Consider the following 17,584-nt stretch of genomic DNA (forward strand, 5'->3'; position numbering starts at 1 on the left):
CACAATGAACTTGCTTCTTTAGAACTGGGAATGAAGAAGCTGAAAGCCCCTCTACATAAGGAGTGGATTAAATCTGATTAAAAAGGTGAATATAGATGTTGAGTCAGCCCTGCTCCCATGTTCACAGTGCTGTAGGTCAGGGCTGACTCCTCTGGAGCCCACGGGCAGAGGCCTCTGCTCTTCATGGCAAACACAGCCATCACAAACCAGAGCTGCACCCATGAAGCTCAGTGACAGTCGTGCTGAGATGGGGAGAGGGAATGTGTGTGTGTTTGGGGGAGTTTATGAGAAAATATTCCTCGGAGAAGTCTGTCCTAACTTGTCAATGTCTCTTCTTCCTCAGACAGTTCCCTCAGCCTGGAAGGACCAAATGTCCAACAGCAGCTCCCTCAACCAGTTCCTCCTCCTGGCATTCGTGGACACCTGGAAGCTGCAGCTCTTGCACTTTTCCCTCTTCCTGGGCATCTACCTGGCTGCCCTCCTGGGCAACGGCCTCATCATCACAGCCGTAGCCTGCGACCACCGCCTCCACACCCCCATGTACTTCTTCCTCCTCAACCTCTCCCTCCTTGACCTTGGCTCCATCTCCACTACTGTCCCCAAATCCATGGCCAATTCCCTGTGGGACACCAGGGCCATTTCCTACTCAGGATGCGCTGCACAGGTATTTCTGTTGGCCTTTTTCTTGTCAACTGAGTATTCTCTTCTCACTGTCATGGCCTATGATCGTTTCATTGCCATCTGCAGACCCCTGCACTACGGCATGCTCATGGACAGCAGAGCTTGTGTCAAAATGGCAGCAGCTGCCTGGGCCAGTGGGTTTCTCAATGCTCTCCTGCACACTGGGAGCACATTTTCAATACCACTCTGCCAAGGCAATGCTGTGGAGCAGTTCTTCTGTGAAATCCCCCAGATCCTCAAGCTCTCCTGCTCAGACTCCTACCTCAGGGAACTTGGGGTGCTTGTCATTAGTGTTTGTTTAGTCTTTGGGTGTTTCATTTTCGTTGTGCTGTCCTATGTGCAGATCTTCACTGCTGTGCTGAGGATCCCCTCTGAGCAGGGCCAGCACAAAGCCTTCTCCATGTGCCTTCCTCACCTGGCCGTGGTCTCCCTGTTTGTTATCACTGCAATGTTTGTCTACCTGAAGCCTCCCTCCATCTCCTCCCCATCTCTGGATCTGGTGGCAGCTGTCCTGTACGCAGTGGTTCCTCCAACAGTGAACCCCCTCATCTACAGCATGAGGAACAAGGAGCTCAAGGACACACTGAAGAAACTCATTCAATTAGTACTGTTTCAGCAGCAATGAACTGTCCATCTCACCTCACGAGTGATTTCTAATTTATCTCAGGCAACTCTCATGCTTTGGGCATTCTCTCTGCGACAATCATGTTTGTAAATGCTTGAATTCACCCCACTTCTCCAGCAGCACAAAGCCCATCTCTCTGACCTGGAGGCCTTCCCTAAATCTGCCTGTCGCTGTGTCAGGGCTGGCCTCCCAGGTAGCATCTCCGTAATAAAAGGGGATTTCCTCAGTACAGTGCCTGAAGGTTGGGCTCTTCTGCCCCAGCTGGGGCCAAGAATGTGCTCAGGGAGTTGCACCCCAAGAGACCCTTTGCTGTGCTTGGTTTTTGTATCAGCTGAGGGGCATGAACTCATCGGGTGATGTGCTTGGGAATGAGGGCTGGAGTCAGCTGTCACTTGTGAGTGGCCAGTGCCCCCGGGGTGGACGAGTGGCCAAGTGGTATCTGCCAGGGACTGTCTCCCATATTACAGGGCTGGCGACAGATGACCGTCCTTCTGGAAGGGAATATGGATCCACCCAGAGAGCACAGGGGATCTCCTGGGACAGCATGTGCCTGGGATGGGCAGTGAGGGGACACTCACAAAACCAAGTGGAGTCACCCAAAGGTAAAGGGCTAAACCAAAGAATGCACTGACTGAGGGCTCAGAAACCTCAGGAGAGGCAGAGGGGACCCAGCAGGCACAGGGAAGGGAGCCTCAAGACTGGTTCATGTCATCTAAAATGAAAAAAACATTCATTCTGCCAAATGACACGTGAACCCCTCCTGAGCCATTTGGAATGCCCTGTGTTTGCTTCAAGCATCGTCCACAGCCACAGCCCCTGGGAGGGGGTGGTCAGGCGCAATGGTGCTCGTCCAGCTGGGTCTGCCCTGACCAGCACGGCCAGTGGTACTCCCTGCAGCCGGCTGGATGGGCACAGATGGGACCTGGCCCTTCCTGTTCCTCCCGAGCATGTCATTCAAGGAAGTGCTGGAAGAACAGGCCTGGAGGGATCCTCATGGCACTGCATTGCCTGTGGCTGTGATAACTGATTGTCTCCCTCCTGCAAACGCTTCCTGGGTCAGGTGCTTGGGGACAACCATCTGGCAGTGCTCATGGGAATCCATCAGGACCATGTCCTCTGGGTGGGCAAGGGGACCTCAGGCACTTGTCACCCTGTTGGAGAGCAGCTTGGAGAGCAGAGAACTGGGGGGAGGAAAGAGAGGTCCCATGGCTGGCAGAGTGAAGGTGCTGCTGTGTGCCTGGGGCCAGGGCACTGCCACCTCCGAGGCCCTCTCCTAGCTCCTGAGAAGCTCTTGCAGAAGCAAGCAAACCCCGGAGATCAACCTTCCCCACATTGCTGGGAGTCAAGGAGAGGGTCACTTCTGTGAGAGAACATGACAGGCCAGGAGCAGGCACATGGCTGGGGTTTGTGCTTGTGAGGTCACTTCTGCCCCAGGACCTGATAGGCCAGCAGCAGGCACAGGGCTCACATATGGGGCTGTAAGGTCACTGCTACCTCAGAAGCCGGCAAAGGGCTTCAGGGCTGATTGTGAGGTCACTTCTGCCTTAGTACCTGATTGGTTGGTGTAGGTTCCTGGAAGTCACCTGTGCCGGTGCTGCTGTTAGGCCAGAACCAGGTTAATTGGCACAGGAGACTGTCCTGGAGGGCAGAGAGGCCATGGATCCCTCGTGGATCTTCAGGGACAACGTCCTCAAAGCCCAGGAACAAGCCAGTGTGATGTGATGGGAGTCAAGCAGGGCCTGGCAGGAGAACTGCATGGATGACCAGGGGCACCCTGACTTAGGAGTTCAGCCACAGGAAGGAAGTTCCCGGAGGGTGGAAGGGGGAAGAGGCTGCCCAGGAGGCACATAGAAACCTTGCCTGTGGGTGCAGCGATGGAGTTAGGAAAGCCAAAGCTCAGCTGGAGCTGGAGCTGGAGCTGGAGCTGGAGCTTGCAAGGGGTGGGGAGGGCAACCAGGAGGGCTTTTGTAAGCATGCTGGCATCACAAGGAAGGCAGCTAAGGAGAATGTGCTCTCACTGCTCAGTGGGGCAGGGGACATAGTGACAAGGACAGGGAAAAAGCTGAGTCTCTCCTTGTCTTTTCTACCTTCCATACTACCGCTAAGATCTGCCCCCAGGCCCCCCTGGTCCCCAAGGCTCTTAGTGCCTGTGTGACATTGCTCTTGATTGTCTTTGAAATTTCCAGGCAAGCAGGGAGGTTCCTGCTATCTGGGAAAAGGCAGACATCACACCCATTTCCAGAGAAGGGCAAGAGGAAGAATGCAGGTCAGCTTCATGCGAATCCCTGGGAAGGTGATGAAGCAAATGCTTCTGGAAACCATCTCCAAGCATCTGGAGGGCAAGGATTGGAGAAGCCAGCATGGGCTGAGCAAAGGGAAATGGAAACTGTGCCTGACCAGCCTGATTGCCTTCTACCATAAGACTGTGGGCACAAGGGGAAAGCAGGGGACTTTGTGTGCCTTCATTTTGGCAAGGCCTTTGACACAGTTGTCCATGTTCTACCTGTAGCAAACTGTTGAGATCTGCAAACTGAAAGACAGAAGTATGTCAATTTAACTATAGTTGTTCCTCGGCAGAAAATTTCCACACTGAGAGTGTTGGTAGCAAATATGGCATGACGAATAGCAGTATATGTGCATGTATATACTCAAACAGAGGAAGTAGTTACTGTAGTGCATGGACATGGTGCTTCCAATAAAAAGGAAAGGAAAAATTCATAAGAATTGACAAATAATATTTGAAGTTCTGGAAATGCTGTGTTCGCAGGCAGTGCTGGGGAGTGTGATCCAGGAGCTACGGGAACCTTTCTGGAGCACTAGCTGGTCACCAGCAGAAGTCTCCCAACACCTCTCAGGGAGACACCTTATTTCTCTCCATTGCCTAGAAAGGGAAGTGCAGGCAGCTGGATTAGGCAGAGACATCTGCCTTGAAGGGGTCTGGCATTGGGTGAGATCAGCCTCCTCCCTGTTGCTGCCTAAAATTGGTTACACTTCATTGACCATGCAGCTAGATGTTTAGGGCCTCCTTTAAAACAGCACTGCAACACAGGTATGTAGAGATTGGGGCCAATTTGGCCATCCAAAGATATCGCATTTCATTGAAGCTGGTCACCCTGTTTTCCACTACTGGTCAAGAGAACTCAAGCCCTCAGAGTGCGCCTTGCTCTTTGGAAAGAGTGAGGAGTGGCATGGAGAGCCCTGGGCAGGGAGTGGTTTTGGTGAGCACTGGACTGTGTGTGAAAAAGAGAGTCATCTTTTTTAATGGTGTAGGCCTGATTATAACAGAAATGTTTAGAAAATGACAATAAACATGAAATAAATAAAAAAACCCTAAAGCAAAGAATATTTTTTTACACTCTTCAGCTTTTAACAGTCTTTATATTATTATAATCCTCCTTGTTGGTGTTTGGGGCGGATTGTGTGTGTGTGTGTGTGTGTGTGTGTGGTTTTTTTTTTTTTTAAGGAAAGTGATTTCCAGACCTGGGGTGAGATGCAGTGACAGGGACACGGACATGTGGGGCCTTTGTAGGACCCCTGGTCCCCTCTGCCCAGCCTCTGTCTGCAGCGCAGAGGGGCTCCGGTCTCCCACAGGTCAACTCTGAGAGCTGCCAGGCCCAGGCAGGTGCCTCACATACACCAGGGCCTCTCCAAGTGCCACTACATGCTTGTGGTTAGACACCTGAGCTCTGCCTGGAAAGGTGAAGGACTGTTTAAAACTGTGTTAAAAATATGAGCACCTTTTCCTCAGCTGAAATAATTCAATAATTTTAATAAATTGTCCATGTTTTCCCTTGAGGAACTCCTGGAAATCTTCAGGAAGGGTATGAATCTCAGGAGAAGAAATACTGATCTCCCTCAAACTTGCATTATCACTGCTCTGTCTCTTCTACTGTGCTTTTAACCTCACCAATCTTTCTCATCTTTCCCCATGCCCTGATGAACTTGATTATTTCTACAGTCATCTTTGCATCAGACTATCTGTACAAGGGAACTTTCCATAGCTTTCCACTTCTCCTCCTCCTCTTCCTCTTTATTCACTCAGGTACCTCTCATCTCTCTAGTTGCAGCTCTGAGCTTGAGCTTGCCTCCTCTTTCAGGAGTCTCCTTGTCTCTTTAGACAACTCCTGAATTGTGTTCCTATCTCTCCTTTCCTGTCTAGCTGTCAAAAATATTTCTGGCAAGGTTATTCCTTGTGGAAAGTGGACCTCCCTGGAGGCACCTTGGACTTAGCATGCAGTTAAGGAGTGTATCTTATTTTTTCATTCAAATGTATCATGTTTTGTTGTTTTGATCACAGCTCAGAATTATCCTCCTATGTCTCTTTGCAACTAGTTCTCAAAGAAAAGCAGGTGGGAATTGGTGCATAGAGGCTGTAACACTCAGCTACAGATGCCAGTGGAAAAAGGGTTGATTTTTACAAGGGTGATGTAGGTCCCCAGTGGCCGAAGAGAGAAATGGTGGGGCTGGGGATGTGAGGAGGAAGGCTGTTTGTACATGTCTGCTGTCAAAACTCCTGCTTTTCTCACACATCAGGATTCATTGGGAGACCCTCTGAGTCGCTATGAATTGGAGAATGTAGATATCACTTGTTCTGTAAGTTGAAAAGTAAAGAAAACTTTAAAAGCCGGAATATTTTGTCTTTTTCTAGGTGCTCATTGATATCTTCCTCTTGTAAAGACACTCCTGAAACCTCTCCAATTAGCCACTCCAGATCTGAAGAACTGAGGGAAATTATGGAGATAGACATGGCTCCCTAGGGCTTTTTGCATTGCAGTAACCCCTCAGCAGGGGTATTTGGTGCTGAGTCCATGAACCTCAGATTCTGAGAGGAGAATGAACCAACCTCTCAAGAAGTTGAATTCAGAAGCAAATCCCAAAGTTTCTTGGAGTATTAATGGGTCCCCCTGAGGGCCATTCCTCACAAAGCCTCTCCAGGGGCTGAATAGAGCAGAGGCAGTTATTACAGGTAGGTAGAGAAAATGTGTGAGTAGCTCTGATGCCTAGAAAACCTGGATGTGTTTTATCATACCACATGGCCATCACTGACACCCAGCCCCTGAGTAGGGTGATCCCTTCCCTCACGCTTTGCTCAGGGCTCTTTGTGGGGGCAGTGTGAGGGTGGGGGTGTGCCACACTGAGTGAGGGACAATGAGATGGCACCACGCAGCCCCCCGCCCCCCCAGCAGGAGGAGGAAACAAGGCCCCGGACTACAAGGAAATGGTGTCTTCAGGCAGGCCTCAGTGGCAGGTACAGGAGCCATAGGCAAGAGGACAGAGACCTCAGTCCTGTTGGAAGCTTTCAGCCTTGGCAGTGCCCCTGGCCATCTCCACCCCAGGCTGTCCTACACTGTCCCACACCCGCGCCTGCTCCACTGCAGCCTGTAGACACCCAGCCTGCTTCCCCTCCTTGCTCTCACCCAGGGATCTGCCCACCTTTACTGAGGTCTCTCCACCCTCCCTTGCTTTTCCTTCAAACACAAAGCCAGGGGCTCACCACAGGCTCCCTCTGCCTGACCTCTTGCATCACAGCACTACCCTTCAAGGGGCATTTCTTTTTCTAACATCCATTCTGAACCTCTCAAGCTGAAGAATGTGGCTCTTTCCCCTTCTCATGCTGCTTCCCACCACCAAGAAAAGGGCCACCATCTCTGAAACCACCCTTCAAGCACTCATGGGCTACTACTCTATTGCCCTTAGCCTCCACTTCACCACGATAATGTAGCCCAGTACAGCCCTGTACAGGTCATGTGCTGCATGACCCAAACCCCCACCTTGGCAGACCTCCTCTCCAGGTCCTCCCCATTCCTCCAGCTCTGGACATCCCAAACCTCCTGATGTCCAGGCCCTTCTCCTCAGGGTCACTCCCCCAAGGCAGGACCTGTCGCTTCTCCTTGCACAACTGCAGGAGGTTTCCGTTGGCCTAATCTCCAAGCTTCTCAAGGTCCCTCTCAGCTCAAGCTCCTTTGTGTCAGCTGTGAATGTGTGTGTGTGCAGATGGCTCATCCTATCTTGCCATGCCTCTGACAGGATAACAGCATGACCAACTGCAGGACACTACAGATAATAAAGGCAGTGCTATTGTAAAGGAACTGCTGGAAATGGTTGAAATGAGCATGGCAGCCATCTCAGAGAAGCCAAAGGAAGGTACAATGCAAGCAAGACCAGGGTCAATGGGGACAGGGTAAACAGAGGAGGGCTGATTGCATGGGAGGAGATCAGGGTGGTAAAAGAGAAGAGCTTGTAAGGTGGAAAAGAGGGGAAAATGCAAGAAAAGGTGAAGCCAATGAAAAATCAGGGCCACCTGGGGGCACCTGCCAAGCAGCCCTGAATCTGAACTGCTCTGACCAGAGCAGGACAAGACACATGCAGTTGATGTACTCATACTTTTGTCTGATGTACTTCCATGGCCATGGGGAAGCTGAATGTTTTCCCTAAGGTCAACAAGGGAAGACCCAGGGTGGAAGGAAATGCCAAATCATTCAGGCTGGAAGGGACCTCACGTTGTCTCTAGCCCAGCGTGCTTCTCACAGCAGGCTCAGCTGTCAGCTCCAAGCAGGTTGCTGAGGGCTTTAGTCATTTAGGACTTGAGAACCTCTGAGGATGGAGATGGCACAACCTCTCTGGGCAATCTGCCCCAGTGCTTCACTGATTGGATGGGTAAAATGTTTGCCCTAATTCCCAGCCTGAACTTCTCTTGTTTCAGCTCATGCCTCATCCTGGGCCTCCTCCTCCCATGATGCATAGTGGTGAAGAGGCTGGCTCCATCTTCTTGATGATCTCCTGGTAGGTATGGGCAGGCTGTTATTAGGTCTGCCCAAAGCCTCCTCTTCTCCAGGCTGAACAAGTCCAGCTCCCTCAGCCTCCCACACTGACAAAGTCAAGCTTACAAATGTGTGCCTAGGTTGCTTCATGGTTCTTCCAATCCTTCTGGATTTTACAGGATCTGCAGAATACCTTAGGGCTGTTAGAGTGCAACCACCCTCATGCCATGACTTTCTCATACATCACACTCATTTGGCATCATGTTGTAGTGCGCAGGTGCTGTAGATGGTAAGGCAAGCAGTCATTCATATTTAAAAAGAGGTAACCTCGCAGCACGAGGAAGGGCAGGCTCTGGGGATGCCATGTGTGGTGCTAAAACACATGCAGAAAAGGAATTCAGGAGTGCAGGAGTCACAGTAGCTATCACCAGAGATGTCAGAATCACCCATCCATGTCAGTTGGAAGGGATCTTGGGAGGTCTCTAGTCCAACCTCCTGCTCACATCAGGATCAGCACTGAAGTCACATCAAGTTCCTCCGGGCTTTTTCCAACAGGGTCCTCCAAGAACAGGTGGTCCATAAGCTCTTCAGATGCTTCATTATCCTCATGGATTTTTTTCTCCCTGCTATCCCATCTTAGTTTTTAACCATTTCCTGTCAGTCTTCTGCCATGAATCCCTTTAAAAGCCTGGTTCACTATGGGTGGTCACCTTGAGTTGGGAAGCTGCTAAGAGTCACCCCAAAAGCCTTCCCTTCTCCAGGCTGAACAAACTTGTCATCGCAGCCTCTCCTCCCAGGCCAAATGCTCCAGTCTCCAAGCACCTTGGGGGCCTGCCACTGAAATCATCAGAATGATCGACAGCATTCTTCTGCACGGGGCCCCAACTGGATGCAGGATCTGGATGTGCTAGTAGTACAGTAGAGGAGTCTTTTCCCTTGCTCTCCTGGCTTTGTTCTGGTTCATGCAGGCCAGGATGCTGTGGCCTCCATGGCTGCCAAGGAATGCTGCTGGCTCACGTTCAGCTTGCTGCCCACAGAGACTGCCAGGTCCTTCTCCTCAGAGCTCCTGCCCAGCCAGGGACTCCTCACTCTGTATCACTGCAGGGTGTTGGTCTATCCGAGGGGCATTTGTCTTTCTTGAATTTCACAAAGATCCTGACAGCACATTCCTCCTCCTGGCTGAGGTCCCTCTGAATGGCAGCCCTCAAGCATGTGACCGTTCTGCCCCATTAGGTATCATCTTAAATGTGATGAGAATTGCCTCCTCCAGGCCACAGATGAATCTGTTAGACAGGTCAGGTGGCAGTATAGACCGCCTGCCCCCTCCACTTGTCAGCAACTTCCAGGGAAAGAATGACCCATTCACAAAAATCCTCTGAGCTCGCTCATCCAACCAGCTTTCCACCCATCTGGTTGTCTACTCAGCCTACTGTAATGTCTTTCTTGTATACAAGAACGTGGTGGAAGACAGCATCGAATACCTTGCTTAAAGTCAGGGCAAGTGACCTCCACTACTCTCCTCTCCTCCACAGTACAGGTCTTTTTTCACAGAAGGCAATCAGATTGGTCAGGAACAATTCCCCTTCAGTTAATCTATGTGGACTCTTCCAAGTCGCCTTCTTCTCCTTCATGTGCCCAGAAAGGTGATCTAAGATGAATCGCTCCATGACACACTCCTCACTCAAGTGAGGTGGAATGGCCTGCAGCTCCCCAGGTTGTTCTTGTGGCCTTTGTTGAAAATGGGCACAACATATTCCTTCTTCTGGTCATTGGGACCTCCCCCGATCTCCACAACCTTTCCAAGATGAGCCTGGTTGTGAGAGTGGTCAGCCCTCTCAAAGTCCTGACACCCTCCAGCAACCTCCTGGACTGCTTGCACTCTGCTGTGACAGGGCCATGCAGTTCCCTGCACAGCAACCAGGCCCTGTGATCCACAGGTTTCCTCACGTTAATTAAAGGAGATGCATCCACCTCCTCTCCCTCATCGGGTGGTCTGAAACTCATGCTCACCCACAAGCTCTCACGCAGGCCCTTGTCCATCCCAGAGAAAAGAGCTCCATACATCTGAGCTGCCCCTTCACACAAAGGACATCCTCCATCCTCATCTTCCCCAACAATCTCTCCTGAAGGGCTTGTACCCTGCCACCACAGCCCTCCAGGCGTGTGGGTGATTCCGCCTCATTTCAGTGATTCCAGCCATGTGGCAGCACTGTGAAAGCTTGTGCATCTCCATCTGCTCCTGTCTGTGCCCCAGGCTGAAGACATTCACATATATTTGGGCTGCAGAACCTCAGCTATGGCACAGAGTCCACATTTATAATGGTAATGCCTGATACCAAGAGCCAAGGACACCGTGTATGCAGTGGCCCCACTTCAGAGCAGGGACGTGCTGTCATTAATGCAGCTTGCTTGAATGTAGACAGGATGGCCTTGGCCTGAAGGCAGCAGTGGGATTCAGGTGTTTGGTCACAGGCAGGAAATCTGAGGTGTCCCGCAACACTTGCCCAGCAACCATTGCAAAAGGGCCTGTTTTTCCTGTAGGTCCCATGTGGTACCTGCTAGAAACGTGTGGTGTGCTGGACACTCTAGGCTTATATGCTCTCAACCTCTTAAACCGTTATAAGGACCAAAGTGCAGTTAATAAGCATTTCTCATGCCCTACGTGGTGAGAACAGCCTCGGGTTCACTACAGGAACCTGGAAATGGGTCAATGCAGTGAACCAGCAGACTTAAAGATATGGGGGAAAGGTTATGCTTGCGTCTCCACAGGTAACGGGCCGCGTTGGATGCCTGCACGGCTGATTCGACTTGTTGACGCATCCCCCGAAACACCAAACGAGGACTGAGAGCCAGTTAAGATGAGCCCATGTCGGGACATTTTCTGGCAATATCTGCCTGCCTCGTGCAGGGTCAATATTGATTCATAAAAGCTTATGGCGACTACACGACCTTACAAATAAGTTGTAGATAGAGTCAGAGTGGAACCCTTTTGAGGGATAGGACTGGATGTGGGTTCAGGAAGGTACTGGTGTGTGGATTGGTAATCTTGCTAAGATTTCTAGCCCTTGCCATCTATCTCCGCTGCTTAATAAGCCTTATGCAGAGAATGACTCGAAGGAGTTTGCATCAAGTACTTGCTGTGCAAATACACACTGCACTGGCAATATTTGGTTTAAAAAATGAAAAAGATGTATGGGCAGACAGCGAGGGATTGGACAAGATAGAGTTAAGGAGCCGAAAGCCTTGGGAGGAATAAATAGCAGTATGTGGATAAGGAAGTAGCCGCAGGGAATGAGAAGGAGTGATGATGGGAACATGACCTTCGGGAAAGTACAACGTGGTGCTTACAAGGGGAGGGTAAAGTACCATAGATCACTGTGGGAAGTACCGACCCGGGCATATAGAGCATATATAAAGGGCTTGCTTGCTTGAATAAAGTTGATTCTGATCCAGCACATCGGAGTCCGTGAATCAGGCCGCCACAGGACACCTTGCTGGTGGGGGCTGAAGCCAAGGGACTGAGTTCCCCAGACCCATCTACCTCTGCTGTTACCAGATTGCCTGCCCCAGTCCTCAGCCATGGGCCCACATTTCCCTTGTTCATGCTTTTACTCTTACTGAAGCAATAGCAGATCATCTTTTTTGCCCTTGACATCCCTTGCAAGCACCAATCCTAAAGGCGCTTTGGCTTTCCTAACACCTTCCCTACTTCCCCGAAAAACATTTCTCAATTCCTCCTTTGCCGCCTCTCCCTGCTTTCTGTTCCTGTGTGCTGCCTTTTTGTACTGTTGTTCAGTTGTGAGTTCCCTCTTCAGCCGCTCTGTCTCCTGAGATCTCTGCTTGCTCTCCTGCACATCAGTATGGGCCATTCTTGAGCTTAGAGGATGCTGTCCTGAAAGACCTGCCACCTTTCTTGAGTTCCTCTGCCCTTCAGAGCTGCCTACCACGGGATCCCTCTACCAGTAGGCCCAAGTCTGTTCCTCTGACATCCAGAGTGTCGACTCTGCTACTCTTCCTTCTCATGTCGCTCAGGATCTGGAACGCCTCTGTCTCATGGCCACTGCAGGCAAGGCTGATACTGGTTATCACAGCCCTCATCAGTTGTTCCTTGTTGGCAGGTTCCAGGTCCAGGAAAGTGTCACCCTTGGTGATCTATCAGGCTTCGCTGTGCTAAGAAGTTCTCCTCCACACCTTCCAGAATCCTCCGGGACTCTTTGCAGCCTGCTGCATTGCCCTCCCACTGAATGTCTGGGAGATTCAAGTCTCCCCATAAGAGCCGGCGTCTGTGATCCACAGACTTCCACAGGCTGCTCTAAGCCTTTGCAGTTCTGCGACAGCTTGTGCATCTCCACTTCCTCTTCTTTGTGCCCCAGGCTTTGTGCATTTGTGTACATCTGGGCTGCAGAACCTCAGCTGGGGCACCAGGGCAGAGCACAGACTTGTCATGGTGATACCTGTTCACAAGCCAGAAAAAAAAGAGAGCTGGCCATGCAGCTGTGGCAGGAGAGGTGCTTGGTCCCTGAGCTGACTCTGCAGCACCTTGGGGCCTGTGATGGAGGTGACCAAATCTCCAGGAAAGACAAGGTGCCACTGAGAAAGTCCCTGGGCCTCAACAGCCTGCAAGCCAGGCACACTGTGGCTGCAGCATTAGCACAGTCCTCCTTCATAGCGTGAGGGCTGAGAAAAGGTTTAGGGAGAGAAGAACTAGTGGGGTTTGAGAGGGTCAGCATGCGTGGAGACCTTGGTGTGATGTGCCTTGCATCTTTGCAGCATGCTCGGATGTAGATGGGATGGACTTTGCCTAAAGGCAGTGGTGGGAATCCCTTGTTTGGGAACAGGTAGGAAATGCGAGATGCCCTGGGGTGTTTGCCCAGCCACCACTCCAAAAGGGCAAGGACTTTTGCTGTAGGTCCTGTGCTGCACCTGCTAGAAACCTGGTGGTTGTGCTGGACACCCCGTGCATCGGACATGGCCCTGCATGAGCTGTTTGCAATCTCGGGATCTGCATATGTCTCAGATTCATAGTGAGCGGACCTCTTGCAGTAGTCGGCATCAAGTGTCATTTCAGATGGCCAAGGAGATTCTGCACCTGGCAACCAGCTGATGTCCTGGAAGCATATGGGTCTCATAATTGTTCCATCAGAGCAAGGAGAAACTGGTACATGTCTTGGACCACCTCTGGCCCTTCAGATGTCCAAGGGGGTGTGTGTGTGTGCGTGGACAGCTGAGTGCCTCCCTCCATCTCCCTTGATTCCAGTGGGAGCTTAAACAAGGAGCTGCCATGCAGACAGGCATTTTGTGCACACTAAGCTTGGGCAAGGGCAATCCCACCTCCTGTGAGTTTGTGGAGAGCACGGGAGGGAACTGTATCCTATTGCACCCTGGGGCTTCACAATGAGCACTAGATGTATTGATTAACTCCTCTAAATCATCCCTGAAGCAGGAGCAAACCAACTCCCTTCTTGTGCCTGTGCTCTTATGAGATGGGAGCAGGGCTTTCCAGAGTGGGACGTTTCCACCTCTCTTAGATAGCCATGCTCTGGTGAGAACAACTGCAATGCTAGAGTCAGTCTCTGCACTGTTTCGAGAGGGATCCTCGGTGATTATTTTCATCTACTTCTGTGGCTATTTCCCAGGGGTGACCCTGCTGCCTTCCAGCAACTGTCAGCCCTGGAGCCCAGGGAAGGTCCCGAGGGTGCCCAGGGGACAGAGAAAGTCACGTCATCAGCTGGGCCTCTGCTCCTGAGCTGGGCTTGGCTCCTGGGGCTGCCGGAGCCCATGGCAACCTGGCAGGCGCTGCAGAGAGCCAGCTCTGTCCAAGTGCAGCTCCTTTTCCTGGAGAAGCAGGACTCAGGGCACTGCCTGCAGGGGCCAGAATGAGATGGACATCTCCGAAGTTGAAGATAATGGGGCATCAGAGGATGGCTGAGAGCTGCCTGCCGGGAGAAATCTTCCCAGCCCCTAACACAGTAAGTCTCTGGCTGCAGGGCAACATTGCTGCTGTGGCTGCCGGAGGGTTCCTCTGAAGCTGGCACCTTCCACAGCTGAGAGGGTCTGTCAGGGCGGCTCTGCCAGCTCCTCCTGTTTGGAGCAGGTGGTGCTTTAGAGCAGGGCTTCCCAGCCACACCGTCTGAGGGACAGGCCATCACGGCTACCTTCTGCCAGGGACGGTGCTGGGGTGTGAAGCCAGGGAGTGCCCCCAGGTGTGCGCGGGCTGTAATTGAGAGCAGTGTCCCTGCGACCCAGGGTGCTGTGTGCCCGGGGCGGGGACTCTGCCGCCTGCGAGGGTCAGCACTCAGCCTGCCCAGGGAGCTGCCCAGGGCGCTGCAGGGAGAAGCTCTGGGTGGAAGGAGCGACCCCGAGAAGGGTGGGTTCATCCTCCTGTTGAGAGGGTGCTGCGGGGGTCAGGGCTGCTCTCAGCTCTCGCTCACCCCCAGGATATTTGCAGGGGACCTTTTCAAGCAGACAGCCATGGCCGGGGTTCCCTGAAAGAGAAGGACCTTTCCTGAGTCTCTGCTTCCAGTTTCCCAATCTTTGCAGGAGCCGGGAGGTGGAGGTGGGCAACAGGGGAGGAAAGGAGCTGTGAGGTTTGGACAAAAGCTGATGCTCCCAGACTATTGCAGTGAGAGATCAGTAGTTCTGTGAGGGACCTCACTGCATCCTTTCACCCAGTGCTCTGCCTACAGAAAGCACCACCATCACCTTGCCTGGCCTCACCAGCGTTTGTCTGACCTGCTCCTTAGCACCTGCAAAGCCAGAGATGCCCCTGGGCAGTGCCCTGCTGCTGGGAGGTTTCTGCAGGGCAGGACTGAGTGCCCAGAGGGTGGGATGGGGTCTGTGAGCGCTGGCAGGGAAAAGAGATGGGGCAGAAAAACAGCTGCCAGGAGGAAAAGCTCCGGGCAGTGGAGATATGATCAGCGCATGAGGGGAAAGTAGAAACACTGATGCTGTGGGAGGGGGAATTAGGAAAACTCCCGGTCAGTCCCTGCAATGCAGACAGCTTCCTCTCAGCAAGCCCCCCGTGTCTCCTCTCCCACCCAGCACAGCCTCTGCCCTCAAGGCCATGGGCTGCAGGGCAGGAGCCCCCTCCTCAGCAGCCTGAGCTGCAGCAGAGCAGAGGGGCATCTCTGCTGTGACGTGCCCATTTCCCACTGCATGGCAAAGGGGCTGAGAGTGACTGTGCTGCGATGCTGCTGCCTGGGAGGTGGTGTGCAGAGCTGGGTGAGGGGAAGGCTTTCCTAACTGCCCGTCTGGCTCTCCCTCCTGGCTTTCCCTTTGCTGGCAGGGTCATGGTACTGCTGCTTGTTTCCTCTCCTCTCTGTGCTGCTCTGCTTCTTGCTGTCCTGCTCTCCGGGGTGAAGGAGAGGGGTTCAGCTGCAGTTAAGGCACTGACCCTGTGGGTCCTGCATGGAGCTGTCTTCATGGCAGTGATGTGCCCAAGGCCCCTTCTAACCTTCTAGGCAATGCATTTCATCTGATTGGGGAGTGATCTGACTCTGCTTTAAGGCTGCCCCCCCTCACCCTTCTTTAGATCTCTTGACTGTCTCTCTGGGGTGTCCTGCCAGGCTGCAAGCTGCCCTCCACAAGACCTCAGCTCTGCCATAGCATATCTGTGAGAGCAGGGAGTCTTTGTGCTGGTCATGCAAGTCAGAAACCTCCTCACCTGCTCTGACGAGCTCTCCAGAGCACACTCTCCATGTCTGCTCTGAGAGGGAAGAATGGGGAAATCTTCCCTCTGGAGCTACATTCCTCCACTCTCACCTCAGCCCAGGTCCTTTCTTAGAGTAACTTGGGAGTGGGATTGTCCTTTAGCTGGGAGAGGGGCTAGCACAGGGCAGCGGGCAGCAAGACTCCTGCACAGTCCAGATCCCCTGACTCTGTCTGTAGTATAGAGACACCGTGAGCCCTTTTCCTCCTGGGACACTTAAGTTCTAATGCTGAGAGAAACGGAAATGCCAAAGATTTCTACTGCATCAAAGAATGCTCCCACGGTGTGACGGAGGCATCTAAAAACTCAAGAATCAGATCCCTCCACTGCAGCCCATTTTCTTAATAAACTGTTGAATGAACTCTCCATAAAATGGGTGGCTGTAATCTGCTGCAGGGTGTCTACATCAGAGCTAGTCATGTCCCACTCCCATTGCAGTGCCTGGGGAAAGAGTGCAGAGGGTAAACTGATGTGGGGAGAGGGTCCATCTCACTGGAACAGAGATGTCTAGAAGGGGTCGGGTCATCCCCTGCCTTCCCTTCAGTGTTTCTGTGGCTTGCTGGAGTGGGAGCTGGTGGGGCTGATTCTGATACAGACACCTGTGTTCAGGAGGGCAAGGCTGGGGGAGAGGAATCCCTCGCAAGGGTCTTCTCTTTCAGAGACAGCTGCCATGAGTGCTGTATTCGTCTCTCACAAGGATTAAAAGAGGATATTCCCACTGGGTCACTGGACTGAATCCCCTTCACTCAGCCTGTCGCACCCGTCTCCTCTGGAGCCCACACCCAGAGGGCCCTGCTGTGCATGGCACACTCAGACAGCATAAACCAGAGATGAGAAAAGGGATCTGAATGAAAGGAGAGAAGAGAGGAAATGTGGAGGGTTCTATTAAGAATAGTTTGGGCTTGGCTCAGAGAAAACTAACTTGTCAATGCCTTTTCCTCCTTGGACAGTCCCCAAAGCTGAGAGAAAGCAAATGCCCAACAGCAGTTTCCTGGATGAGTTCCTCCTCCTGGCATTTGTGGACACCCGGCAGCTGCAGCTCTTGCACTTCTCCCTCTTCCTGGGCATCTACCTGGCTGCCCTCCTGGGCAACATCCTCATCATCACAGCCGTAGCCTGCAACCACCGCCTCCACACCCCCATGTACTTCTTCCTCCTCAACCTCTCCCTCCTCGATCTTGGCTCTGTGGAGGACTGGCTTGAGGGCAGAGGTCATGTGAAGATTGAACAAATAAAGGAAGCAGAACTAAGTGCATATCGCACACAGTTGATGTGAGCCAAGTCCCGTATGAGAGTAAAAACAGCTAGAGCCAAGGACACATTGTCCTTGGCTCCAAGGTGTTATCAATGATTAGTCCTGGGAACTTGCGGGTGATGTAATGCAGAAGTTGCTGGGTAAACAAAATTGCTGTTACCAATAAGGAGCTCAGCTTTTGCAATATGTATGAGCCTGATTAGTCCTATACTATATAAAGAAAGACCACGCCTAATAAAGTTGAAGTACACTGATCACTCATATTGAGCGTCTGGGTCTTCCCTCCGTCGGCTCCTCCCGTGCAAGTTTCCAACAAATGGCGCCCGAACAGGGACCCTGCCGGTCAGGGACTCGGTGATTAAAAACTCAGGAGTCGACAGAATGCTAGAGACAGCTGGTCCTGCTGTGCTAAAGGCGACGAGACACAAAAGGGGGTCTACGTGCCAGAGTTACAGAGGAGGTGGAGAGGACACAAACAAAGGGGGTCCGTGCCCAGGACGAGACAGGGTCCTGCCAGAAAGTCTCGCCGCAGGTCTTGCAAAGGTTGCAACGGT

The 17,584-nt window shown here is 52.2% G+C and overlaps 1 protein-coding gene across 1 annotated transcript; it reads left to right on the plus strand.

Annotated features, from left to right (window-relative positions):
• The first annotated feature begins 370 nt into the window (after positions 1-370).
• LOC135325726 (olfactory receptor 14C36-like) lies at positions 371-1,306 on the plus strand. The gene has a single exon (XM_064503722.1). It carries the CDS (start codon positions 371-373, stop codon positions 1,304-1,306), a length of 936 nt encoding a protein of 311 aa, XP_064359792.1.
• The last annotated feature ends 16,278 nt before the right edge of the window (positions 1,307-17,584 follow it).

This window comes from Dromaius novaehollandiae, unplaced genomic scaffold (assembly GCF_036370855.1).
Source record: "Dromaius novaehollandiae isolate bDroNov1 unplaced genomic scaffold, bDroNov1.hap1 HAP1_SCAFFOLD_115, whole genome shotgun sequence".
Taxonomy (NCBI): domain Eukaryota; kingdom Metazoa; phylum Chordata; class Aves; order Casuariiformes; family Dromaiidae; genus Dromaius; species Dromaius novaehollandiae.